This window comes from Mustela lutreola, chromosome 15 (genome assembly GCF_030435805.1).
Source record: "Mustela lutreola isolate mMusLut2 chromosome 15, mMusLut2.pri, whole genome shotgun sequence".
In the NCBI taxonomy this organism is placed as follows: domain Eukaryota; kingdom Metazoa; phylum Chordata; class Mammalia; order Carnivora; family Mustelidae; genus Mustela; species Mustela lutreola.
Window position 1 is genome coordinate 31,403,478 of NC_081304.1, and position 26,240 is coordinate 31,429,717.

Sequence of the window (26,240 nt, forward strand, 5' to 3'; positions counted from 1 at the left end):
AACCATAGAACTGGTTTTTTCTTTTTCTTTCCTATTTCAGCTTCCTCTTTGTTTCCTTCATAACACTAATCGCAGCATGCAACTGGGATTCATATATATATAAGTTTATACTTAAAACTCACTAGTAAATGGTATCTCATTGTCATTTAAATTTGCATTTTGGTCACTAATGAGGATGAATGAAGCGTTTTCCCAAGTAATGGTTAGTGGTTAGCATGATCTCTTTTATTTTGCCCAAATGTTTACTTCACGTCCCTATATTTTAAGACTGAGAACAGGCCCAGCCAAGACCCATCCTGTTCACTTGTCTGGGGGCAACTTATTTTCCCAAGTTTCCTGGCAGAGTTAGTGACTCGTGGTGACCACCTCTTCACAGGAATTTTTCCAAAACCCAAACCCATTTAGAGGAAAGTGTTTGTTTCAGTTCAACCTCACCGAATGTTGGGCAAAAAAAGTTGCATTTGAGTAGTGCGAGGTACTCCCTATTCTGCAGTCATTATTGAACAATTATTAATGGCCACCTGATTATGCATTACGAAGTACTGACAGTTCCGGGGAAGCAACGAGGTCCTGCCCCTCCCCGGCCAGGCCACTCCGCCTTTTCCAGGGGGCTGTCCGCGACGCGGCAGGCAGATGGTCTAACTGACGCCGGGAACCCGCCCAGAGCTGAGGCAGGAGACCCCACGCTGCGCTCACCCGGTAGACCTTTGGGGTTCCGAGACATCTCCCCAGGCTCCAGCCAGGCCGCTCTCTCCAACCCCGCCGAGATTACACTTCCTCTCGCGAGAGCCCGAGCGAGGCCAGGCTGCGGGCGGCGGCTGCGGGATGTTGGCGAGGCGCTCCAGACCGCGCCCTCTCTGGCGCAGCTTGGAGAAGCGCGGGCGGGAGAGGCAGGCGGTGCGCACGCGCAGGTGAGAGGGGGGCGGGGCCTTGCGTCGCGCAGCGGGCACGTAGCTGCGCGTCCTCAGTATTTAATGTCTCTGTGTTCCTCCGGCCTGGGCAAGCACGTGGGGGAGCGGCCGCAGCGCAGCGGGGCTGGGCTGCTGGGCCCGGGGGTGGGGGGGGGGCGGCGGCGGGCGAGGACTCTGCATCCCGACTGTCGCCGAGGACCTGGTGAGTTGGGGCGGCCAGGGCGGCGGGCGCGATGACCACCTGCCAGGCCCCCGAGGGCGACGCCGTCGGGCGCGGGGAGTCTAAGGTGCAGGTGCGGTGTGCGACGCGCGCTCCAGGTGTCCGGGAGGCGGGAGGCTGCGGAAGCCGAGAGCGTGAGGAGGGGATCCGGCCCATCGCTTGCTGTCAAGCAGGCCCTTGCTCTGTCGTCGCCTGCGCGCCCCCTCTTCCTCCCCCGCCGGGGTTGTCTGCCGCGGGCTCCTGCTGACAGGTCGCGTGTGCGCGGCTGGAGCCATGGTCTGCGGCCGCATGGTGCCCCCCACGCGCGTCACAGCCCTCTGGGGGTAGGGAGGCGAGGACGCGGCGCCCGGGGCACCCCTCAGCGGCTTAACTTTCCCCGAGCGTGCACTCCCTCCCGTGAGACAGACCCGAGCGCGTCCCACCCAAGGTCGCCCAACCCCACACGCGTTTACTTTTCAAAGGTCGTGTGTACCCAAGTGGGAACTGGGAGAGGCGGCGGCGGGGCGGGCTGTGGGCAGGGCCAGGCGCTCATAAGGGCGAGGAGGTGCCCCGAGGCCCGCGGGCACCCCTTTCTTCCTCCTGAAGGGCTGGAGTTGAAATGGTCACTTCAGGAACATTATCCAACTTCTGGGCCCCTTAAGCTCGCGCTGGGTTGCTCCCCGCCTAGGCACGGTGCTGGCAAACCCGTGCAGGTAGCCTAGCCCCTGGGAGTTCAGTGCGGCGAACCTGGGAAGAGGGTTGATTTGCGGAACGCGGAGGATGGGCTAGGGCACCGTGGTGATTGGAACGGTTTTGGGGGCAGGGACCTTTGGAACCGAGTTAGGGTCCTGAGGTCAAGGGCTTGGTGTCTCTCGAGAGGATTAGCATATGCAGCCCCTTCAAGGGTGTCGGGAGACTGTCCTGGCCGTAGTGCCCGCTGACTTCATGTCCCGGGGCGCGTGGGTCACGTGTCACACTCCGCCTGCACAACCACCACCCCCCACCCCCGCCCCGGCCCGCGGTGTGGAGGGACCACTCTAGTGTCGGGGTTATGGGTCAAAATGGGCTTGGGAAGACTGTGGTCTGAACGCCTCGGGGCAGGCTCTCACCAGTTCCGCTGCGCCCTAGGGTACAGTCCCTCCCAACCCCCCCCCCCCACCCCCGAGGGAGGCTTAGAGAAGGAAAGGCACTGTTGATGGTGGGCGGTGTCGAACAGACCCGGGACTGCTGGAACCCCTGGGCCTTTCGAGACCTCTCCTGCAGGGATGCCGAGGGTGGCTGGTGCCTCGCGCTCCGCCGCGGCTAACAGAAACCCGGTGCTCGTCACCCCAGGTGTTAGTGAAGGCCGCTCCAGCCGGGTAGTGGGTATGGGCAGAGCAATTAGGTTAAGCCAACTATCTTTTCCCTACTGAAGTGTAGGCTACTTTGTGTTTAAATTTATCTCTTGCCGGGGAATCTGGGCTGCTTGACACCTGGTACGGTCATATCTGTTGGTTTCCTATCCCCCTCCCCCCTCCCCCCTTTGTCGCAATTACTGATCAAGGAACACCATTCACAAAAAGCTGTTAACTCTAGCAACTGGTAACCTTACTGTGTTCTTGTAACCAAGTGCTTCTCAAATTAGTTTGTTGTGTGTGTGTTTTTTTTTAAACTATTCAGAAAGCAAAGCTTGGACTCTTAGTAAGCACCACCCATCCCTTTTGCTCTTAAAGGCACAGAGCACCTTTGAAATGAGTGGATAGATGATAGCTAGAGCATGATTTGATCATTTATCACATTTCTTTGTTTCTAGCATTCAAGTAGTTCACCTGCTGATTATTTAATATTTTCTGGGGGCGCCTGGAGCTCAGTTAAAGCCTCTGCCTTCTGCTCGGGTTGTGGTCTCAGGGTCCTGGAATCGAGCCCCGCATTGGGCTTTCTGCTCAGTGGGGAGCCTGCTTCCTCCTCGGTCTCTGCCTGACTCTCTGCCTACTTATGATCTCTCTGTCAAATGAATAAAATCTTAAAAAAAAAAAAAAGATTTTCTGAGGGGCGCCTCGCTGGCTCAGTGGGTAGAGCATGCGAGTCTTGATTTGGGGATTGTGAGTTCGAGTTCCACATTGTGTAGAGATTACTAAAAAGTAAATAAAACTTAAAAAATGTTCTGAGCACTGGGAACAAGTGAAATTATGTTTTGGGGGGGCTTTTGTGTTGAACTTTAACCTCTTTCACCTCTTAACTAGTTTTGTGGGTTCTGGGAAGTAATTCCGGGGTATATTCTCAGGAAATATGGCTCTAGGATCAGAGAGGGCCTTTTGATCCTACAGATATGCAAATCACTGAAGCTTCGGTGCCTACCTGGATTAAACTGGCTCCTTTGTCATGCACATTGCTAGGCCAGGACCCAAAATTTGCAGATAATAGATCCCATCTAAGCCCTTGAGTGACACGTATCTTGGTCCCTAGAGCCTTTTGTAGGAATATCTTTTCCTCTGCCCAGCCGTTTTCTAGGAAGTACAGCAACTCCTGGCCCCTGTAGGGTGAGCACAAAGGTTCTGCTCAGATGCCAGGTGGATGTGGCTATGGTGTAAAGTTGCTGAACATCAATATTTTAAAGCAGTTTGTTTTGCTATAGCTGGTAATCTAAATTATTTGTGGGTGTTGGACCCAGGCCTGGCCATAGCCCTCGTTTGTGGGTGAAGACTAGTTTTAGCCTTTACAGTGTTCCCTCTCATCCTAAAGACAGATTGAGATTGTATTTTAGACTGGGCATTGTGCCTGGTTCATGATGGCTGTTCAAGCATTGCTTTTTTTCTCCTCCTAAAGAATCTCTGAGATTAACGTTAATTTCTCTTAAATCACTTGAGTGATTTGGATTTTCTTAAAGATACCCCTCCTTGCTAGCCTCTGACCTGGATACTTGGTTGGAAGGAAAGCAAATTGGTTTCCCCACACTGTGCTCCCAGCCTCCTGGCTCTAGCCTGAAGCAACATGATTTGGTTGAGTACACGTTTCAGGGTTTGAGGAGTGGGCACCCCATGTGCCTGGCCAGCTGGTGCCTTCCTGCCCATTCTCCCCAGGCCACTCCTTCCTAATCTTCTCTGTGAGTGTCGAAGGAGAGGAACTCTCTGTAGCTTGGTCTGCTGTGCTGTTGTAAGGAAGTCAGTTTTGTGTATGAGTTAGCCACCTTCTGTTTGCCATTCTGTTTTCTTCTGCTCTGGGGAGGCAGGGGTCCTCTGGGCCTCTTGTCCCACTGAAATCCTCTCCTGTGGTTTGAGCTGCTAATCTGAGTGGGATGTATTTAAATCCTAACCTTGGCTTTCTAAGGCAAGTTCTTTTTTTTTTCCACAGCCCTTTCTGGTGTAATGCCTCATGCAGGTTTCACCTTTATGATCATTTAACATGAAATATCCATTGTTTGTGGCACTCCACAGGGCAGCTCTGCTGGCTCCAATACCTGATTTTATACTTGGGCTGTGGAAAACAGGATCAATGGTAGTGTCTTGAGTGGGACAGAATCTGGCTGAAGAGGTAGCTGGTGGGGATGTGGAAACTATAAATTAGAGGATGCCTTTTCCTTGACTGTTACTGTCTTGTGCTGGGAGAGTTACAGGCAAACACCTCCTTGATCCTTTAATCTTCACTCCTCTGAGTACAATTGAGGAGGGTGATGCTGGAGGTCAATTGGGATTGTTTCAATGGCTAGTATAAATACAGATTGAGGGGCAGAGATACTGACAAGTATGGCTTTGTGCTTAAACTAGGTCCTCTGGAGGGCTTTTGTGAGAAGAACCAAGGAATAGTCAAATCCGTGGGCTTTTCTCCTAATCTTTCTGTTGCTTTCTAAGCAGATTGTTGGAGTAAAGGAGTGTATGTTTTCATGCAGCATTTTGAAGACTGGCTTTCAGTAATAAGTAGCTTTCAAGGTGTCCTTTTCCTTAACTTTCTTTTCCTCTTGCTAAGTGGTCTTCTTTCTGTTCCAATCCTGGCCATTTGGATATTTCTACAACTCAGTTTGGTAGTTTACAGCAGTTGGTAGTAAACACTCTGTCCCCATCTGGTAAGACTGGCTGCCTGCCTTCACTCAGCCCCGTGTTACTGAGGCCCATAGCATTCAGGAACAAAGCAGAGCCCCAGGTGAGTTGTGGAAGTCAAAATGCAAAGGCTGAGGACTTAGGAATGAGGCTTGTTTTAACCCTGGGTTTAGCTGGCAAGAGCCCTGATTTGGAGGATGAGGACAGGGGTGGGGGGGGGGGGCAGCTTTCAGGACTGAAACCTGGCAGTGGTTATAGACCCTTGTGGGATCTCAGTTTCTTCAGCTGGTAAAAGGAGGGTTGATCAACATCAGTCAAGAGTGTTCAGATTCTGCTCCTTAGAGTGCCTCTGGGATACTGCAGGGTGGATTTACCTGCAGGGATGTGTTTGGGCTAGGAAACATGGCTTTGTGGATAGTGTAAGTCAAAGACCACGGCGGGGGGGGGGGGGGCGGGGGGAGCCATAGTCCACTGTTTTAAGGGCATCTCAAGTTCTCTTAGCTTTTAGATGCTACAGTGCTATATTTTTAAAAGTTTTTAATCTATGTAAGTAAGCACTATACCCAACATGGGGCTTGAACTCCCAACCCCAAGATCAAGAGTTGCGTACTCCTCTGACTGAGCCAGCCAGGCGGCACCTCTTATTTATTATTATTTTTTATTCTATCTCTATTCTTATCTCCTAAACTTATCCTTAGGGGAGGGGGTCTAGAGCTGCCTTGTCCTTTAGGGTGGCAACCAGTGATGTGTGTCTGGTTCAATTTAAACTTTTAAGCATTAGCGGCACCTGCGTGGCTTAGTTGTTAAGCATCTGCCTTTGGCTTGGTTTGTGGTCCCAATGTCCTGGGATCCAACCCCAAGTTGGGCTCCTTGCTCAGGAGGGAGTCTGCTTCTCCCTCTCTTCCCTCTGGTGCATCCCCCTGGTTTTGTTCACTCTCTGTCAAATAAATAAAATCTTTAAAAAAAAAAAAACAACTTTTAAGCATTAAATACAATTTAAAAACCCATTTCTTGGTGACATGAGTCTCATTTCAAGTGTTCAGTATCTTCATGTGGCCAGTATTGGACAGGGCAGGCCTTAGAACATTTTCACCTTCACGGAAGGTTCTAGTTGGACAGTGCCAGTCTTAGCTTTGGGCCAACTGTAAAAGCTTAATTGTCTCACCTTGTAAAGCATCACATGTTTGGGCTTAGTCCTCTATAGAGTCCACGAATCCACAGTTTTGGTGACAAATTATTTATCAGCTCTATGTTTGGTGTGTTCAACAGATTTTGGTTTGCCAGTTTGGAGGGCAGTGATAAATTAAGAAATGGTTCTAGAGAAGAACATAGTAAGGAGGCTGGGGATGGGAGTGCAAAACAGGAGAGGCAGATGCTAAGCCCTCAGAAAGCTGTTTTGGTTTGAAAATTATTATCCTAAAGCCCCTTGCTGGTTGTCTGGAGCCTGTGCTCACTGTGGATTTGCTACTTGGCCCTTCACTCACCCACCTGGTGACTTCCTGTAGGATCCCACTGTGGGACCAAGGCTGGACCAGATTTGCAGGCACCTTACAAACAAATGACCTTTTCATTCTGCCTCTCCAGTCCATCTGGGTATTAGGAGGCCTGTTTTTATGAAGGCGTTGGGGGAAGTTGGGCCACAGTGGGGGTCCTGAAGTGTTGGTGTGGGCTAGCTCTGGGGAGTGAGCTTTATTTCCAGATACCCTCTCATCCAGTCCTGGGCATGCCTAGTTTGAACCCTGCTAGACTGGCATATAATGTGAGAGCTCTCTTGTCCCAGACCCAGCCAGCATAAGATACAGAATCTACTGTACACCTGGCATCTTAGGGTTTGTTTGTTTGTTTGTTTGTTTTCAAACTACAGTGATCCTTGAATGATGTGGGGATAAGGGCACCAGCCACACTGCCCCCATCCCATCCCTGCTGTAAAAAAATATCACTTTGACTCCCCGGAAGCTGAACTAATAGCCTAACAAGCCAATGGAAGCTTTACGGGAACATAGCAGTCAATGAACACATATTTTGTATGTTATGTGTGTTCTCTACTGTATTCTTACCAAAAAAGTAAGCTAAAGAAAAGAAAATGTTATTAAGGAAATCATAAGGAAGAGAAAACATTTATGGTAATGTACTACATCCCAAAATCTGCATGCACGCAGACCCCTGCAACTCAAACCCGTGTTCAAGAGTCAGCTATGTTCCCTTTCTATTTTATCTCAATTCTACAAGGTAAAGTATTTCTCCTTTGCGTGTGAGGGAGCTGAGGCCCTCAGGAAACCAAGCCGACCCCGGGGACACAGGGCTGCTTTGACTTAAGTGAGGTTCTCTCTCTAGCTGCATGCTTAGAGAAGGTCTCTTACTGCCCTGTTATCGTTCCATCCTCATCTGGCAAATGAAACTGGGTCCCTAAGATTGAAATGATGTATCCCACAAACAGTCAGGCTCTTAGTGTTTTTTTGTTTTTGTTTTTGTTTTTTTAATTTTTAAATTTTTATTTTTTATAAACATATTTTTATCCCCAGGGGTACAGGTCTGTGAATCGCCAGGTTTACACACTTCACAGCACTCACCCAAGCACATACCCTCCCCAGTGTCCATAACCCCAAGGCTCTTCAGTGTTTTGAGTCATCAGCCTCATTAACAGCCTTGTAGAGGTATTTGTAACCCATTTTGCAGGATATTTTCATTTTATGGGAAACTGAAGTTCAGGATTCTACTCTAATGCTCTTGTCTTTCCAAAGTCAGGTTTTAGCTCCAAATTATGCAACTGTCCAGTGCCTTTGAGTGGCACAAATAATGAGTGTGACTGAGACAGACTTGTAGGCTAGGTAGCTGTGCCTTAGGGCCTGGAAACGGCTCTGCAGACTCTGATGTAGTTCAGTCACCTGGCTGAAAAGACAACCTCAAGTGGTCATTCCTTGGCTCATAATAATGCGGCCTGTGGGACCTCACATGGAGGTCATGGACCCAGACCCCTGAGCCCTCAATAGGCTGTCACCTAGGAGTAGCCTGGTCTGTCTCTGCCAGAGGAGGCACAGATCTGTTCAAGCCCAATCCTCAGCATGCCACCCCTATGCCATCTCCTGTAGCCTTGGCCTGGGACGATGGATCTGAAGGCCAGTTCAGTCTTCTGTAGACCTTCCTGTCCCTCCACAGAGAAAGGAGCAGGAGTGACTTCCCCAGCTGCCTTGGAAGGAGGCCTGCACCCTTGTGCCTTGAGCTCTGATGAGAAAAGGCTGTGCTGAGAATAACCTTCTTGCTTTGTCCTTTGACTTTGGTGAGGCCCACCCAGCCAAGCTTGTGCTGTGTGCTATTTTTAGCATGTGGCATCCTTTAGGAAGGCCAAGTACATGTGGTTTCAGCATACAAGCAGGTCCTGCTGTGGACGCTGCTGCTGTCTCCCAGTCAGTGTGGGGGGGCAGGGGGGTGGTGAGGAGAATAAAGTCACCCTAAAAACTCTCGTGGGATGAGTGTGTGGGGTGGTAGCTGCCTTAGAGTTCCCTGGGGCTGCCTTTTTTGTTCTGGATCTGTGGCAGAGGCAGCCCAGGAGTCAGGGAACTCCCTGGTTTTAGGGCCTCTTATTGCCCTTGTGGCCAGTTTGTCTGAAAATGACATTATCCCACTTAAATGGGAAGTCACCTGACTCAAGAGCGGTCCTCCACACAGACACTAAAAACTCTGTCAAACTGTGGTTCTGTTGGCAGCCTGATTACTGGCATCTTCTGGCTTAAGAACCAAAACAAAACGAGAGGCAGTAAGAGCCATGCCCCTTACTAGGAATTCTCACTGGGGGGGGGGGGGGGGGGGCTACAGAAGCTGAAGAGATATGAAGGAGTTCGATGAATTCTGCTCCTCACCACCATCCTGCCTTCTCCCCCCTTTTTCTGTTCTTCCCATCCTCTAACTTGGAGCTGCCAACTCCAGCCCATCTATCTTTTCTGATTAAGAAACCTTCGAGCCGTATAAGGCCCTCTGTTGCCTGTGGTTTATGTTGGCTGGAGACCGAGGTTGTTTTTGCAAAGTCTGATTCAAAGAAGTAGCAAGGGGTGTGTGTGTGCGCGCGCGCGCTCATGCGCATGCGTGCCTCCATTCCCATCTGCTCCCTAGGGCTGGACTGCCCTCTTGGAACAGATTCATCTGGTGGGGCTGGGGGGGTGCTAGGGTGAGGGCCTAGCATTGGCTCCAAGGCCAATGAGTGGTGTGGCCTCAGGGCTTCCTGGCAAATGCATTTGCTGAGAACTCCCAAGTAGAAAGTGAGCCCCTATTGGATCATGTAGTGTGTACCTAATCTACCAGCCAGAGAAGCACTGTATTTCTGAAATAGATTCCAGAATTTGCTTCTGTTTATTAATTAAGAAACTATAGGGGCACCCAGCTGGCTCAGCTGGAAGAGCATGCAACTTGATCTCAGGGTTGTGAGTTCAGACCCCGTGTTGGGTGTAGAGATTATTTATTTATTTACTTATAAATATTTTATTTATTTATTGGACAGACAGAGATCACAAGTAGGCAGAGGCAGGCAGAGAGAGAGAGGGGGGGCATGGGCTCCCCGCTGAGTAGAGAGCCTGATGCGGGGCTCGATTCCAGGACCCCGAGATCACAACCCAAGCTGAAAGCAGAGGCTTTAACCCACTGAGCCACCCAGGCACCCCTGTAGAGATTATTTAAATAAAACTTCAAAAATAAAAGTCAAGGGATGCCTGGTGGCTCAGTCAGTTAAGTGTCTGCCTTCGGCTCAGGTCATGATCCTGGGGACGAGGGATTGAGCCCTGCATTGGGCTCCTTGCTTGGTGGAGAGTCTGCTTCTCCCTCTGCCCTCACCTCCTTCATGCTCTCTCTCTCTCTCTCTCAAATAAATAAATACTCTTAAAAAAAATTCAAAACTGCATCACTCAAAAAATTTTAAAAAGAAACGAAAAGGAACTACAGCCTCTTGGCTCTTTGAGCTTAGCAAGTCTGTTCTCTTTGGAGAAAGTTAGGTGAACCTGTCCCTCCGGGTTCTTGACCTTCAGCACAGCTTCAGCTGGTTGATGGTGGAGAGCGATTTCTCTGGCAGCAGCCCTTCGACCTCTTCTTCCCCTCTCTGCTTCTTGCTGTCTTTTGAGTCAGCCAAGTGTGTTCCTGCCCTAGTACTTTGGCACATGCTCTCCCTGCCTGGAACTTTCTCGCCTCTCCTTTCCCTGTCCTCCCAGATCTTGGCACAGCTACCCCTCACTGTTCCAGCTCTGCTGCCACCTTTGCAGAGGCATTCCCTAACCATTCTGTCTGAAGCTCCCTCTGCCAGGCGTACTTAACCCAGCTCTTCTCCACCTGGGTTCCTCGTCTAAACTACAGAGCACATGACTAAGTGACTAACTCCACTAGTACCCTTCCAGATGCACAGGAATATAGTTAATTTGTTACCTACAAGGGGTGCTTAGGCTCTGTTCTCTGAACACCCTTGCGAGGCTCCAGGTTTATGCTATTGGGTCACTGTATCTTCACAGCGTCTTCTCTGAAATGTGACTGCCAACCCCTCCCTCTGCCTTTGCTTCTTGAGGGCTCTTTTCACCTCCTCAGCCCCCTCCGCTGGATCTGGCTCACTGTGGGAATTAAAAGCTTTATTCAACAACTAGTCTTGAGGGGTCCTGCTGCCTAATGCTGGTTAGACCTCAGGAGGGTGGGGAACCCCAGTACCTTAGCACTGGAGGGTCTTGCTGTCACTAAAGCCCCTGCTGTTGTGGTTACTACTGTCATACTGGCAGGGCAGTTCGGGGGCTCTGAAGCAGAATTGACGTCAGCTACGGGAAAATTAAAGCAATCCAAGTTTGTACATAGAGTTGACACTACAGGCTATAATGGTTAACAAGAATCCTAAAGGTTGTGGTAATAGAGGGGCGCCTGGGTGGCTCAGTCGTTAGGCGTCTGCCTTCAGTTCCAGTCATGTTCCAGGAGGGTACTGGGATCAGGCCTCGCATCCCACTCCCTGCTCAAGGGGAAGCTTGCTTCTTCCTCTTCCACTCCCCCTGCTTGTAGTCTGTCTCTTGCTGTCTCTGTCTGTCAAATAAATAAAATCTTCAAAAAAAAAAAATCTATGGTAAGAGTGCATCTCTTGGTATTTAATAGTTAAGAATTTTAAAAAAACATTTTATTTATTAGAGAGAGGGAGCAGAAGCAGGGGGAGCTGCAGAGGGAGAGGGAGGAGACTCCCTGCTGAGCAGGGAGCCTGATGCAGGACTCAGTCCCAGGATGCTGGGATCATGACCTGAGCCAAAGGCAGTTACTTAACTGATTAAGCCACCCGGGTGACCAAGAATGTATTTTTTGTTTTATCAAAGCACTGCTGGTAGAAAGATTTGATACACAAGTTATACACAGTTACTCTTTTAAAGAATAGCTCTTCTGAGTGTTCCTTGACCAGCAAGGAGCTGAAGGCAGCTGCCCTCAATTCTTCTAGGCTGTCCTCCTTGCCATTTACATCTGTATTTCTAGGTGGAATGCTTTTCTTTGCTTTCCTTTCTTCCTTTAAAAAAATTTTTTTTTTTTTTTTTAATATTACATGATTGTTTTTCTACTTTGGAAGGTAAGGACTTGGCTCATTCCTACACTTTTTTTCTCCCCTCATCTTCTTGGTATGGAGGTAGCTAGCACAACTTCTAGTCAAGCTGTTGTTGAGTGTACATTATGATGTAAATATTGCTTATGGCCTCAGAGTTCTTGGTATTCCCTATTTCCTTTCTTGTATCCACCCCCCACCTTTCCTCTCCTAGGTAATTTCCTGTTTCTTTACCTCCCTTGTCTAGGTCTCACCTGATTGCCAGGTCTTCACTGAGCCTTTGCCGGTGCTGAGTACCTCATTATGCTTAACCACAGCAGGTTCTCAGCTGTTCATGCTGTTCCTGGGAGGCACCCCTGTCCCTAACTCTGCTTCCCCTTCATTCTGGGAATCCATTCTTCCCTTTTTTTATGTTACTTTATGGATGGGTGCCCCCCTTCCTTTCTTGGTTTACTCCCTTGTCTTGGTGGAGCTTGCTGAGGAAAAAATGGAGGAGGGTGGGCAACTAACTAGAAGCAAGTTGATTCATGCTCAAGGACAAGTTCTTTTGAAGGGATGGGTTTGGGGTGTGGCTGAAGACTTGGTGGGAAGTCAGCAAAGACAACGAGGCGCCCACAGTCCTTTCACCATGCCAGCAGAGTGTCTGGCTTCTCTTTATGGAATAGTTTCAATGAGAGGGGATCTGGATTGGACATCAGGTAGTGAGGAGAAAGGGTATGGAATGAAAGTCTATGTATTGAATGGGACAACCCAAGCTAGCCCTCTTGGCTTTCACAGTGCTAGTGTTCAAACTGACAACCTCTCCACCCCGGGACATTGGACCATTCTAATCTGTGGAAACTGGCAGCCTCATTTCTGTTTGTCCTCAGCCTCAGCTAGGATACTTGCCTGACTCTTGGACCAAAGTTGTCAGTTGGCCAGTGGCAGAGGGTGGCACCAAGAGGCCCACTGAAGAAGGTCATTGGTTTTGTTTGTTTCTTTGGGGGCAAAAAAAATAACAGACTTTAAAGTGCCTCAAAAGTACAGTCTGTCTGTTTCATTTCTGTGTTCTGCTGTGCTTTGTACCCTGTAGGTGCCCATAAATATTTGTTGGGTGGAAATGACCTTAGGCCTTTATGTGATTTCTGAGTTGGTCATATTCTTCCATGTGCCATTTGGGAAATCATTGTTTCACCTGTTGCTCTGCCTACCTGAGGTGATGGTGTGAAGGTCTGCTTGCCTTACATGGTCTTTTCTGAAGGTGTGTGTCTTCATTAGCTTTTTTGGGTAAGATTGTTGTCAGAGCACAAGTTCCTATCTTTTAGGCAGTCTTGGGTAGTGTTCCGTGGTCATGATCGGGAACTCTGTGTACCTGGGAATACTTCCCTGGCACCTGCTTTATCACTATCCTCAGAAATCTGTCAGAATTTACTGGTAACGCAATCTGGTGGCCAAGAGCTAGGAATAAGGGACAGGATGGATGTGAAAACCATGTGAAAGCTGCATTCCTACCCCCCTCCCCCATGAAGCAGTGGGAAGACCTTTGTAGAAAATGCTGATTTCCCCCCATCTCCCCTTTATCATTTGAAACCTAATGAGACTGGACCTGTCAGGTGTTACGTCAGCAGAATAAGGGAGACTGGGCATGTCACCTTTGTATGGAGTTCTCTTTTTTACCAAGTTTTCCAAACTGGGAGTTAGTTTAATTTGTAATTGATCTAGAGGAGAAACAGCTCTTAATTTGAGACCATGTCCTAAGAAGGGATTTTTCGCTTCTGGCTCTTCTTAACCTGGAGTTCCTGGGATTGGGCTTTGGGTCTCCATTTTGCCTGGAAAAACCTTCACTGAGCAGGTGCTCCCACCCAGACACTACTGGGTTAAGCCTCCAGTTTCCTGGAGAGCAGCCCAGGAAGTGTTCTGTGACTTCTGGACAGCTGATCTACTGAGAACAGGGAATAGGCCTGGGCAAGGCATGGTGCCTCACCTGGCCGCTCTGTGGGGCCATCACAATGAAGGGTGGGGGGAAGTATGGGGCAGGACCTCACAGCCCCACTGTGAGCTAATTTGGAATCTTTAGGGTACCAGCATGAGTCACAGCCCACACAGCCCCCTACGGTTGAAGGTAACAACTGTTTGAACATCAGGGCTGGGCTGAGAGCTACCTCCCTGAGGCATGGCTCCAGTACTCTGATTCCCGGGCCCCAGCCATGCTGCTGAGGGGGAGTGGCCCAGCTTACCATCGGCCTCACCCTCAGTGGCAGCACCAGACTGCCCAACAAGGTAGGCTTTGGTTTTCACAGCATTCACCCAGCTCTTGTGTTTATTTCCGGTCTGCTGGGAATACCTCTAGGACTGTGCTTTCTTGTAGCAAGCCACCAGCTGTATGTGGCTATTTAAATTGAAATATTAAATAAAATTTTAAAATTCAGTTTCTCAGTTACACTGGTCACATTTCAAGTGAGTAAGTAGCGAGTAAGTAGCTGCCAGATAGTCTCCACTTGGAGATCACCCGGGCGTTTGCCTCTTGTGACCTGCTCTGCTTTGGCCATGTTTCAGCTGCTGCCTCTTCTTCCCATTGCCTTGAGTAAAGGTCAAACTCCCTTTTGTCTGGCCCCCTACCAGCTCTTCAGCTTTGGCTCCCAGGACTTGTTCTGCTCTGTCTGGATCTTGCTGCTCCCTTCCATCCCCAAAGGCATCTTGGGTTTAGAACTTTAATTTATGTCTGTAACCCACCATTGCAACCTGAGCAAATTCTGGCTGCCTCTGATGCAATCTTGTTTGGGTTCTGTTTGCCTGCTTCTGAAATTGGGCTCAGGTGTGTGAAATCTGACATTGGTGGAGGTGTGTGAGAGACGCACACAGATTCTTCAGTATGCATTGTGAGCTTCTGGTGGACAGAGTCTTTTCCTGACAGCAACTTAAACCTATTTATGTGTGAATTATTACATGAGTGAATGTATGTGTGTACGCTCAACCTGATGAGGAATCAGGTAAACCCATCCTGTAGAAACCAAAAGGCCCTCTTGTGGTCTTGCACAGACCTCCGTGTGTGTGGTCTTCCTCCAGCTGACTGGTGGGGGTGGAGTGGGAAAGGGGGAGGGCGAGGGGGACTTGACCTGGCCCACAGCCATCTGCTCTTTGAAGGCAGTGGCAGCAAGTCCCGGACTTCAGGTTCTGTATCATGTAGCTGTTTCCTGTCCCTTGAAGACCGCCTCAAGGGGAAAAACCCTTCAGCAACAACTTGATGGGCTGAGCATTCTAGAGATGGACTGGGTTGAACACCTGGGGAGAGTCTTTGGTGATATGAACACATAGGCCTGGAATAATGGATATATTCATATTTCCACTTGGAGCGGGCATTACCTAAAAGACTATTTAGATTGCTGAGTGCATGTGACTTCACTGACCAGGCCCAGGTCCGCACTGGACTTGATAGCCGCTTGGCTCCCAAGTGCTTGTATTGATGATCAGCTTTCCCGTCAGTTAACTACATGAAGCTCTTTTTTTCCCCCACAATAACTGCAGCCAAACAGGCTTAGTCACTGGGACCCACAGTTTGTACTGTTCCCAGAAATTTATTTTCTTGTTTAGCAGAAGGCTCTAGACTGCAGTAACTGGGTTGGTCATCGGTGCTGGGAGTGAGGCCATTACTTCTCCAGAGGTAAGTTCTTCTGAGAAGCCGCAGGTTCCTCTGGGAGGAAGGAAAGGAATCCTTTTAGAACCCAGACAGAGCAGGTGAACCTAAGGCTTTGTGGGGCCACAGCACGTGCCTGCCTTCGGCTCTGTGTGACCACTGGGCAGCCAGCCAGCATGCATCTATATCCGGGCAAATGGACCCGCTAAAAATAAGCAGGCAGCTATTTAATCCCAACAGATTCAAAATAGACACGTCTCCTCCCCGCCAACCCTCAGGCAGGGCTCTGCATCCTTCTGCAAGGCTTTTCTCTGGTTTGCCAGAGTGTCTGAGGCCTCGGGAGGGGGAGTCCCTGGGGGAGGTGATGCCTTCAGTTAGCTGTGAGTGTGAAGGCTTGTAGACCAATAGTGTTAAATGCCACTTATATCTTGAAGTTTGGTTTTTTTACAAAAAACAAAAACCCAAAAACCGGGGCAAAGAGAGCAACTCGAGAGTCTGTTCCCAGAGAAGGCAGATAGGCTGAAGCGCACACACCTGTGCATGTGGGCCTGCATGTGTATGCGCGGGTGAAGGCGGCTGTGTCTGAGAATTCAGGACGGGCTGGGGCCTCTTGCAGCACCTGCCCAGGCCTATCAGACCATGTAAAGCAGGGAAAATGGCACTGTATGGATTCACAAGAAATCCCTTTGACTGAAGTGAGATTGGCTAAGGTAGGAGCCTTGGAAGTGAAGGGCTGAAGAAGGGAGGGACTTTTCAGGACTGGGGGAAGTGGAGGCTTCAGTCATCAGGTGCTCCCAAGTGGCGCCTTTGGGCAGCAGTGCCTTCAGTGAGTCCCAGCAAGGCTCCTTTAGGTGGGCCAGCTGCTCATCCTATAGGCTCTTGGCCCTGTTCCTGGTGGAGATGACTGGTGGGTCTAACCACAGTCCCCAGGTAGCAAGGAAAAAGACAAAACCTCCCTTCTCCTGCCTGGGGATCTCCTACCTCTTTCCTCAAGTTGCAGGAGCACTTCAGTTGGGCAGTTCCTGTCCCCAGAGGTCTGCATGGAGGAGCAGGAGTCCTGTCTCCTGGCTCTCCAGCTCTAGTCTGAGGGCAGAGTGGTGGACACTGGGGATCCGGGTGAGGCATTCATTATTCTTTGGGTTGGGGTTGGGTGATGCCTCAGGGTACCAGTGTTGAACCTCAGGGACCCTCATGCCACAACAGCAGGAGGCATCTGGCTTGGCAATGGTGCTGAAATGGTTTCCTGAGCTGTAATTAGCCACGTAGCTGCAGTTAACTGTCTGCAGAAGGCTGTGGAGGGTGGGTTTGGGGGCTCAGAGCCTCCATCTCTGGGATACTAGTGGGCCGGGGTGGGGAGGGTTAGGTGGGTGTGTGGTGGGGGTCTCCTGCCAAGACACAGGGCAGTGTTGTGTCCCCAGGTGACTGGTCCTGTGCTCAATGTGAACCTGGTCTGGGAGAAAAAGGGATGAAGTGGGGCTGGGGAACAGTGACCCGGGTCGGGGGCAGGCAAGGGGGTACGTTGTAGTGTGGATCAACTAGGGTGTAGGACCAAAGCCAGGCTGGGAGGGTATGCTCGAGTGTGGGCCTCTGATTTATAGCCCATTCCTGGGATCTCCAGAGGTGAACCAGGGTCAACTGCTGGGTCCTTAGGATTAACTTCTAGTACCAAAGGGGTGGGGGCTTCTCCCAGCTGTTTTGAGAGGCAATTTGTATCTTGGGTAGCAACTCCCTCCTTGCACACCTCAATTTGAGTTTGGCCTCGTACCTTTGTTAAAACCGGAGACTGCCCTCTATAGGTTGTTCTACCTTAGGATTCTTTATCTTCCTCTCTACCCCATTCCATGGAATTTTGTTCTCCAGATCAGAGAATTGGTAGAAGACCATGGGAATCAGAACTATAAATCCTGCTGAAATGAGATTGACTAGTTAGTAAGGAATCAGAATCTAAATTGGCAAGAGGAGAACACAAGTTGAGATCCCAGCCACACTTTTCCTGTTGCCTTTCACCTATTGGGTGGGGCTGATCTGACAGTAGGCCACATCACAGTCATACTGCTTTATCCTGAGCGCACCCTTCCCCCAAAGCCTCTGTTCCTGGGGATTTTGTTTTTATGTGGAATTTTATTTTATTTTTATGTGGAAGACCTTGACTGCAGAGAAAATACTCTAATGTCATCTACCACTTCTTCGAGGCTGTGCACTTTGTTCAGGAAAGTGAGTCTCTAACTTGAGTGTACATTGGAATCACCTGGGTTGGGGGCACCTGGCTGGCTCGCTCAGTGGCACGTGCAACTGTTGGTCTTGGGGTTGTGAGTTCAAGCCCAATGTTGGGTATAGAGATTACTTAAAAATAGAAAAATATTAAACAACCACCACCCCCGGCCAAACAAACCAAAAAACCCGGTACCTTGGTCTCATTCTCAGAGATTATGAATTTAATTGATTTCGGTGCCACCTTGGCCTTGAGGTTTTAAAAGCTTCCCAAGTGATGATAAGGTGCCACTAAGTTGGAGAACTGCTGAGAGAGAGAAGTTTAAATCTCTCTCCCCAAAAGGAAGAGATTTTTATCTTAGGTTAGCAGATAAGAAAAAAACTACTGGAATTAATAAATGAGGCCAGTAAGTTTGTAGGATACAGGATCCGTGTGCAAAACCATCTCCTCTCCTACAACTGGAAGGCTTGGCATGTATCCTTCCCGGTTTTTCAGTAGGATTATGTGGATGTAGACATTCCATGGATGGTGGTCTGCAGCTTTTGTTTTTGGTGTCACGGCAGTTTTTCTACATCCGTATGGGAGATCAGCCTACTTCTCTATCACTGGTATGTCCATGGATTCTGCAGTATATTTAGCAGTGAGTCTCTAGAATTTTGTTTTGAATGATGCCCCAGTGAACTTTTATATAGGCCTTTGCCTATGCAGAATTTTTTTCTCCTTTTTTTTTTCCCCCAAAGATTTTTATTTATTTATTTGATGGAGAGATTACAAGTAGGCAGAGAGGCAGGCAGAGAAAGAGGAAGGGAAGCAGGCTCCCTGCTGAGCCGAGAGCCCGATGCGGGGCTCCATCCCAGGACCCTGGGATCATGACCTGGGCCGAAGGCAGAGGCTTTAACCCACTGAGCCATCCAGGCGCCCCTAGAATTTTTTTTTAAGAAAAGATGGCAGGTGTGCGGTTTTTAGGTCATAGTTATAATGTTTTAAGAGCAATATGAACTCCCCCTTTCCTTAATCCATGTGCTGCCTCATTTCCTCAGACACGTTAGTGTGTTCCAGACTTGACGTGGAATAGAACCCGACTGCCAATCCTTGACTATATGACCTTGAGCTTTTTTTTTTCCCGAAGTATTTATTTATTTGAGTAATAACTATACCCAACATGGGGCTCTAACTCATGACCTCAAGGTCAAGAGTCGCATGCACCACTGACTGAGCTGGCCAGGTGCCCTGCTTGAGCTTTTTCTTTCTTTGTTTTAATTAAGCAGGCTTCACGCCCAGCATGGAGCCCAACTCAGAGCTTGAGCTCAGGACCCTGAGATTGAGACCTGAGCTGAGATTGAGTGGAACACTTAACCGATCAAGCCACCCAGGTGCCCTGCTGACCCTGAGCTATTTTGACCTTGATGATGGCAGTACATTCCAGACCAGGTGGTTGAGGATTAAATGATACAAGGGAGAACACCTAATGGGGTTCTTTGGAATCTAAAGTTGTGAGGAGCGTCATTGAACTTTCTGCCTGGATGGATTGATAGGATCTTCCAAGCCTGGCCACTGCTTAGCTCTGCTTGATATTTTTCAGTCCCAAAGATTCACTTTCAGATATTAACAAGAAGGTTTATGGCTTTCCCCGCCCCCTCACTTTGGGGCAGAACATGGTTCCTGTGTTCTTCACTAACTGTAATGTGTTTGTGAATCCCCTGGGGGTCTTATTAAAATGCATCTTGTGATTTAGTAGGTCTGGGCTGGGGCTCTGTTTCTAGCAGGTTCCCAGGTGATGCTCAGTGCTTCTGGTTCATAGACCACCCTTTAAGAAGCAGAGTCCTAGAGCAGTGGTTCCCAGTGGAGGCATAAATCCAAACTAAGCACAATAAAGCACAAATCCAAATTAAGGTATAATTTGCAATATCAGTGGAGGATTTTTGGTTTTAAGAAGGCTTGTGATTTTTGCAGACAGAATAAAATTTACTGGCATGGGAGGTAGTGAATTATAAGCATTCTAAAATAAGTCTGTCACAAACCTCTAAAGAGAGCTAACCCAGCTTTGCACAGCACTTAATACATATCTCAATTAATCCTTGTACCAGCCATGTTTTATGAGCTGTGACCCCATCTTATGAGGAAGAAAACTGAGGTTCCTATCTCCTTTATGTGTCTACTGCCTTCTCCTCTCCTGGATCCAGTTGACCTAGGTGTCCAGGTTCCTGTCGCTTGGTATCTTGTTTCTCCTACTCCCAGGATCACCTGGGAACACAGATTGGTGTGTGTGCCTTGCAGACCTCCAGGGTTTCTCTGTTGCCTACAGGCTAAAGTTCAGACTCCACAGTGAGGCCTCAGAACCCTCACTGAGTCCACCAAACAGCTTGATTCTTCAAGCATGACTGTACCTTCATGCCACTGTCTGTTTTGCTGGTCTGTCCCCCTGGAGCCTCCCCCTCATCCCTTGGAAATCTTACTCATCCTTGGTCCCAGGGCTTTCTTGCTGCATAACTGTTTCATTGACTGATGATTTTGTGGGCGATGTGAGGGACATAGATATGTGTGGTTTCATGGGTCCTTAAAAATACTCCAGTATCCGGGTGCCTGGGTGGTTCAGTCAGTTAAGCATCTGACTTGATTTTGGCTCAGGTCATGAACTCTCAGGGTTGTGAGATCAGTGGATCCCGTCATGCCCTGCATTCAGCAGGGAGTCTGAGATTCTCTCTCCCGTGTCCTCTCTTTCCCTTTCAAAAAAATCCAGAACAAAACCAGAAAACAAAACAAAAAACCCTCCAGTGTCACCTGAGTAGATAAGTGTTCTGGGAGTTCAGAGATCTAAAACACTAAACACGCTATCCCCTTGGGGGAACATGGAATTTGGCATTGAGAAGTGATGAAGGAAGGGATTTGGGTCCAAGAGAAGGCTCATCTTGTTTGAAGGGAGTGTGTGTGGATGAGGGAGCAGAAGGGGGCTTGTCTCCCTGCCCACCTGCTTCAGGTGGACCGTGCTGTGGGTATGAGCAGGGGCAGGGAAACCCCTTACAGGGGCAGGAAAGAGAGAGAGCAGCTGGTTGTCTTGCTTGTGTCGTGGCATCAAGATCCCCCTACTTGGCTCTTATAATATCCCTTTCTTTTCCTCCTCTCCAGGTATAATTTCTTCAGGCCTCCAGGATGGCCATCCAGTTCCGTTCACTTTTCCCCTTGGCATTGCCTGGAATGCTGGCAGTCCTCGGCTGGTGGTGGTTTTTCTCTCGTAAAAAGCATGTCAGCAGCCAGGACAGACAGGTGGAGGCCGGCGCTGTGGAACGGAGGGCTGGCTGTGCCATCAAAGAGCCACGTGCCCGGGAGGACCCCTGTCCTGGAGTAGTGTCCCCGCCCCCCAGCATCGGAGCCCCTGCAGAAAAGGAGCCATCAGCTGTGAGCAAGCCTCCCTCGGAGCCCCCAGCCTTGCTGCGGCCACATGCATCCTGTCGCCGGTCTGAGTCCTCCGGCAGCCTTCCAAACATCACAGATACAAGATTGCGGCCAGGAACACGCAGAGATGACAGTGCAAAGGTGGAACTAGCCCTGACGGGTGACGAAGCCGGGTCCGTTCCTCCAGAGTGTCCCCTTCCAACCCCAAAGAATGTTCCTTTCCCCCACGTGGCGACAGAGGTGTGCAAGCAAGAGGCGCTGTTCAGTGCGACGGGAGGGCGGGGCTGGCAGGGCCAGGCTGCAGCCCCCCAAGAAAAGCCAAGAGAGACGGGTGGGGCTGAAGGCACTGGGGATGCAGTGTCTGGAGAAAGCCTGCCTGAGGAGAGTGTGTTGTACCAGGAGCACAACTCCGACTCAGAGATCTGCAAGGCGCCCAGTCCTGGGGAGAAGAGGCAGGACAGACCGCCGCAGACGGAGGACGATGCTGTGGGGAAGCTGTTGAGCAGCCTCATCGAGTCGGCTCATGCAGAGCTGATGGAGGATGACGAGCTGCGGGCACCCCAGGTTGGCGACCGAGCCGGTGACGCAGATGGTGCCGGGGGGCCGGGCAAGGAGGAGGCCGTGGAGCAAAACGAGAAGATCGAGCAGGCTGCCTACCAGATCATCTCCAGAGTGATCTTGGAGGCAACTGAAGAGGTGCTGGCCACCACCGTGGGGAGGATCACAGATCGGGTGTATCAGGCTTCAGCTGGTCAGCTCCAAGGGCAGAAGGAAGAGAGCTCTGGGCCAGTCTGCCAGAAATCTTCTCCGGGGCAAGATGCCCGGGAGCCCGCTCCTGCCACCGTGGAGCCGGAGGCGGCCTCTGGTGCAGACGCCACCCTCCCCTTGCCAGGCCTGCCCACAGAGGACCTGCCACCACCAAAGACCTATAAGAGCTGCCTGAGCAGCCCTTTGTCCAGTCCCACCAAGGACAGGAAGCCAAAGAACTCCGCACACCACATATCCCTGGCCCCCTGCCCTCTGCCAGCCGTCCCCCAGGGAGAGTCACCTGATGAAGCCAGTGTCCTGGTGCAAAATGCCGGGTGTGTCCCCTGTGTCCCCTGCACTTCTGACAGTGGCCAGGATGTCCCTTCAGTGGCCTCGGAGCAGTGCTCGGATTCCACCAGCACTTCAGGGCTTGAAGACTTGTGTACAGACACCAACTCAAGCCCCAGGAGCAAGGCCATCTCCCCGCCGCTGCCAGAAAGTACTGTGCCCTTCAGCAATGGGGTGCTGAAAGGGGAGCTCTCAGACTTGGGGAATGAGGATGGATGGACCGTGGATGCAGAAGCAGATCATTCGGGAGGTAGGAGGGTGTTGGATGGTCCTCTCTTAGAGGAAGGAGTGGGGGGCGGTTCTCCTTTGTTCATAGGCAAAGGCTGCCAGTCTGCCTGTCCCTCTGCTACTTGTGCAGTAGTAATGCTCTTCAACTCCGTGTCCCTGTGGGCCTGCAGAAAATCGGGGCCCAGCGTAGCACTGGTGGGTAACTGAGAAGTTAGGCTCTCCTGAACCCCCCAAAGCCACAGGAGCTGTAACTTGGTTCGGCAGCCGGGGACCATCCTCAGTCCTCCCAAAGGAGCCAGCTCCGTGTTGGGTTTGGTGGTTAACCTCCACCTGCCTCTTTTCCTCTCTTAACCCTAACCTCTTAAAGGTTTTTATAACGGAGAGGCCTCCTTAGCTTTAATTCCCAAGTACCAAGAATGGGTGTGAACTTTTTTTCAATGGTTTATTTCCTTTTAATCATGTGCTTGTTCCCATGTCTTCACCTGCCTTCCTTCTCCAGAAGCTCTTACCGGGTAAGTGCCCAGAGAGCGGCCACAGCCTTGACACTTGAGGGAGGCTCTCGCTCTCCTGCCTTGTTGTCGCCACTATTCCTCCGCAGAGAGCCTCCGCCATTTACTTTCTGTGCAGCTGCAGTTCCGTCCCCGGGAAAGAGGGGCGCTTTGGTCACGAAGTGTCCACTGGGGTTTCGAGTGCTGACCCCAACATAGGCAGTTCAGACCGCTCACTTACAGGTCAGCAGCTCCTGACCCTGGTTTTGCAGCTACCCTGGGGTATTTTCAGTTATCTCCTACAAAGGGGCTGTGAATTCCCCGTGGGGGTCTCTGCCTTGCTTGTCCAGGAGCCACTCCCTACTGCCTCCACTCAAGGAGGCTCGTCTAAGGGTTGGGAGTCTTTTGTGGGAATTTGACTCCTTCCAGCCACATCTGGTGTGTACCCCACACTGTATTTTGTCATCTCTGAGATGGCTGTTGATTCCTGTACCTCTAAAGGAAAGAAAACTCATCATTGTGATCATGATCATAGAAGGCCAGAGACTCAAAGATGCATCCAGATTTCAGGGATGTTAGAATGTTGTTGTTTAAAGATCTTAACATGAGTAAACAAAAATTTTTCTAAGAATGGAGTTTCCCTTTATCCGCTGGCCCTCTGCTGAGTTAAGCCCATTAGCCATGTCCTGCCACCGGCAGATGCAGCATGGCAGCTGCTCAGGTGTGGCGAGGGCCTGGAGTTGAGGCCTCGAGGGAGAGCAGGCTGGTGGCCGGGAGGTATAGGGACCACAGACCAGGGGCTGCCAGTGCCAATCACTCGGCACTCGTGCAAAGCACAGGCTCCCGCCTCCCCCGCATCTGCACCCGAGCGTGCATAGCCCTACCTGTGGGTGAGGAAGTTGGAACCTAGGAGCTTGGGGACTGCCGACTGAGGAGGCTGGCCTGAGCGCACAGCCTGCTGGAGTCTAAGCCACTTCTGGGTATCCCTGGGGTGACCCATATCGGACAGTCCTATCCAGGGGAGGCAGGGGCCCCTGATGTTGAGGGACAAGGCCATTTCGAAGGTGACTTATCCTTAGCTGGGGACAGAATCTCTTTTTAGTCTTACTCTGCATCCAGACAACATGTGTGGCTTGGCAAAGGATTATGTCCAGAGTTTGGAGAAACCATGTGGATAATAACCTAATTAGTAGAATCTCAGGAGCAATCTATTTCTGGCAGTTAAGTTGTCCCATGTTTAAGCCAGAATCCTTCCTCTTGAGCTGGTCTGTAACCTGTGTTTTTCCGGGATAGCCCCTTGGGAGTGGAGCAGACCACATCAATGCCAGGGTCCTGCTTCCTGCCCTGTCGTCTGGGGCATGAACTTGAGTCTTTTGACCAGGGGGGTAAAGACCCACCATGAGCCCCGAAGAGTATGCAGAGGTATACAAGTCAGGCCTCCACAGAGGAAGAGGGGGGCCTCCTTCATTTACTCCCAGTAGGGCTCCGGGCAGGATAAGAATGGGGCCCTTAGACGAGCCATCAAGGAAGAACTCTTCTAGCTCTGCTTGACTGAAGTTCACAGCCCATGAGCCCACGCTGGGCGCCGTGGGGGACTAGAGTCCCCTGGTCCGAGAGGCTGGCGCAGTTGAAGGGTGTGGGCTCGTTGTGACTGGCTGGTCTCTGTGGAGGCCAGCCCTGATAGCTGGCTCGGGGGACCATGTGGACCTGTTGGCCTGCTCCCCCACCCTATGGACCCCCCCTTCCCAGCTCACCACTTGTCTCTGCTCCGGCAGCTGTGACTGGGTGTGGCTGCCAGTTCAGCAAGTGGGGCTGTGAGTGACAGGCTAAAATTAGGTGTATCTACACCCCCAGTCCTCCTTTCATTGGGGTTGTTCTAATAAGCCTTCTAGACTTCGGGTTGACAGTCACCTGCCAAGCTAGAGGAGGGGGTGTGGGGTGGGGGCCTCCTGGGAATGTGGATTTGGAAGTTCTGTGTTACTGACGGCTCTTAGCTGGCGTCTGTATGTCTGTGCATGCTGCTTCCTCCTCTGCAGGCTCGGACGGGAACAGCATGGACTCAGTGGATGGCTGCTGTGGGCCCAGGAAGACTGATAGTTTCCAGAATGCCCAAGTGGGCTCCAGTCCTAAGAAGGTGGACCTCATCATCTGGGAGATCGAGGTGCCCAAGGTAAGGGCTGCAAGGTCCACGGTGCCTCAGGCCCAGGGTCATCGGGCTGAGTGGGGAGGGATAGTAAACCCAAAGCAGCCCCCGAGTGAGCCAGGGGCTGGAGGGAAGAGGAGGCCCACATTCAGCTAGGGCCTGAGAGCTTCCTGTGATGTGAAGGGAGGGACCTGTTCCTGTTCTCATCTCCTTTAAAACTCGCAGGCTACTCACTCTTCCCCTGGGCTTCCTTGGGTTTGCTGGAGCTCCGATCTGTTTGGAGATGCTACCAAAAACCAGGCTGAGGACGTGGGCCAGCCCAGAGTCCCTTTGCTGTGCCTGCTCAGAGCTCCCCAACGCAAAGTATATTTGATAATTGAGCACAGCATAAATCCATATTTCAGAGAGCTTGAAAAGTATAGGCATGTAGGAAGAAAATAACAAGCTGCTCTAATCTCACCCCCAGGAGTGACTGTGAAGATGTGTGTTTCCTTCTCGTCTTGCACCCTGTGGTTTTTAAACAAAACTGAGATGATGGTGCTCTAATTAATGCTTTTAAATATTTAACAATTTAATTTTCCTGTGTTATTCTTTGAAAATATGATTTTAACTGCATTATTCATTGTATGAATGTCAGTTTACCTCACCAGTCCTCAAATCCAGGGTACTGAGGTAGTTTCGAGCTTCTTACTGTTGTAACTTAACAATTTTATTGGCTTGATCTTGATGTTTATCACCGGGGCTCAGAAATAATTGGCAAACTGAATTCTCCTGGGCACTAGCTCCCTGCTGCCGTGGAGACTTGGCTTGCTGTGAACCCTGGGTTAGGTAGGCTGCTTTGACCCCGGGGTGCTGGCTCCCTTGGTGTTTTCTCCCCCTGTGACCCCGAGAGCCATCATGCCCTCTTCCCCTTTAGTCATTGCAAAGGGCATGGGCAGACAGCTCTGTGTACCAAGCAGCTATGTCCCTGGTAGCTCTGCTGGGGTGGGGTCATTTGGGATTGTCTCAGAGCTTGTCTTACTTACATCATGGCTAAGTTGGGCTGCTTCTGTCTGCCTTGAGCTCTTGGCACGCCGGGCACTTCTGGAAGCCTCGTGCTCTGAAGGCCCCGGGCTACTATCAGTCGGCAGCAGAAGCCCAGAGGTTCTTTCTTCAACTTTTATTTTCAAATGGAGCCTCTCTATCTTCGAGTGTGGATAGACTTGAAGAGGTCAGAGAAGTCGTAAACCCACCCTTGTGCTGGTAAAACCTCTCCTAGTGTAGATTTGGGAGGAGAAGATGCTGGCTTTGCAGTTCTCTGGGTGTAGGCCAAGTTGGTGGGGAAGAAAAGGGAACTGCTGAGTCTGGGAGCTAGACTGTGTAGTTCAGCACTTGGTAGCTGTGTCATGTTGGGTGCGTTCCTTCGTCTCC

At 50.4% G+C, this 26,240-nt stretch overlaps 1 protein-coding gene across 2 annotated transcripts in view; it reads left to right on the forward strand.

Moving 5' to 3' along the window:
* The first annotated feature begins 966 nt into the window (after positions 1 to 966).
* Positions 967 to 26,240, forward strand: part of AKAP1 (A-kinase anchoring protein 1) — a 36,480-nt gene continuing 11,206 nt past the window's right edge. The window contains exons 1-3 of one of the 2 annotated variants that reach the window (XM_059147794.1): positions 967 to 1,113; positions 20,610 to 22,221; positions 24,724 to 24,857. In XM_059147794.1, coding sequence (XP_059003777.1) covers positions 20,634 to 22,221; positions 24,724 to 24,857 — 1,722 coding nt within the window. In that variant the 5' untranslated portion in view covers positions 967 to 1,113; positions 20,610 to 20,633. Of the gene's footprint in view, positions 1,114 to 13,744; positions 13,918 to 20,609; positions 22,222 to 24,723; positions 24,858 to 26,240 lie in introns of those variants that run through there. The other variant, XM_059147795.1, reaches the window with a different exon arrangement.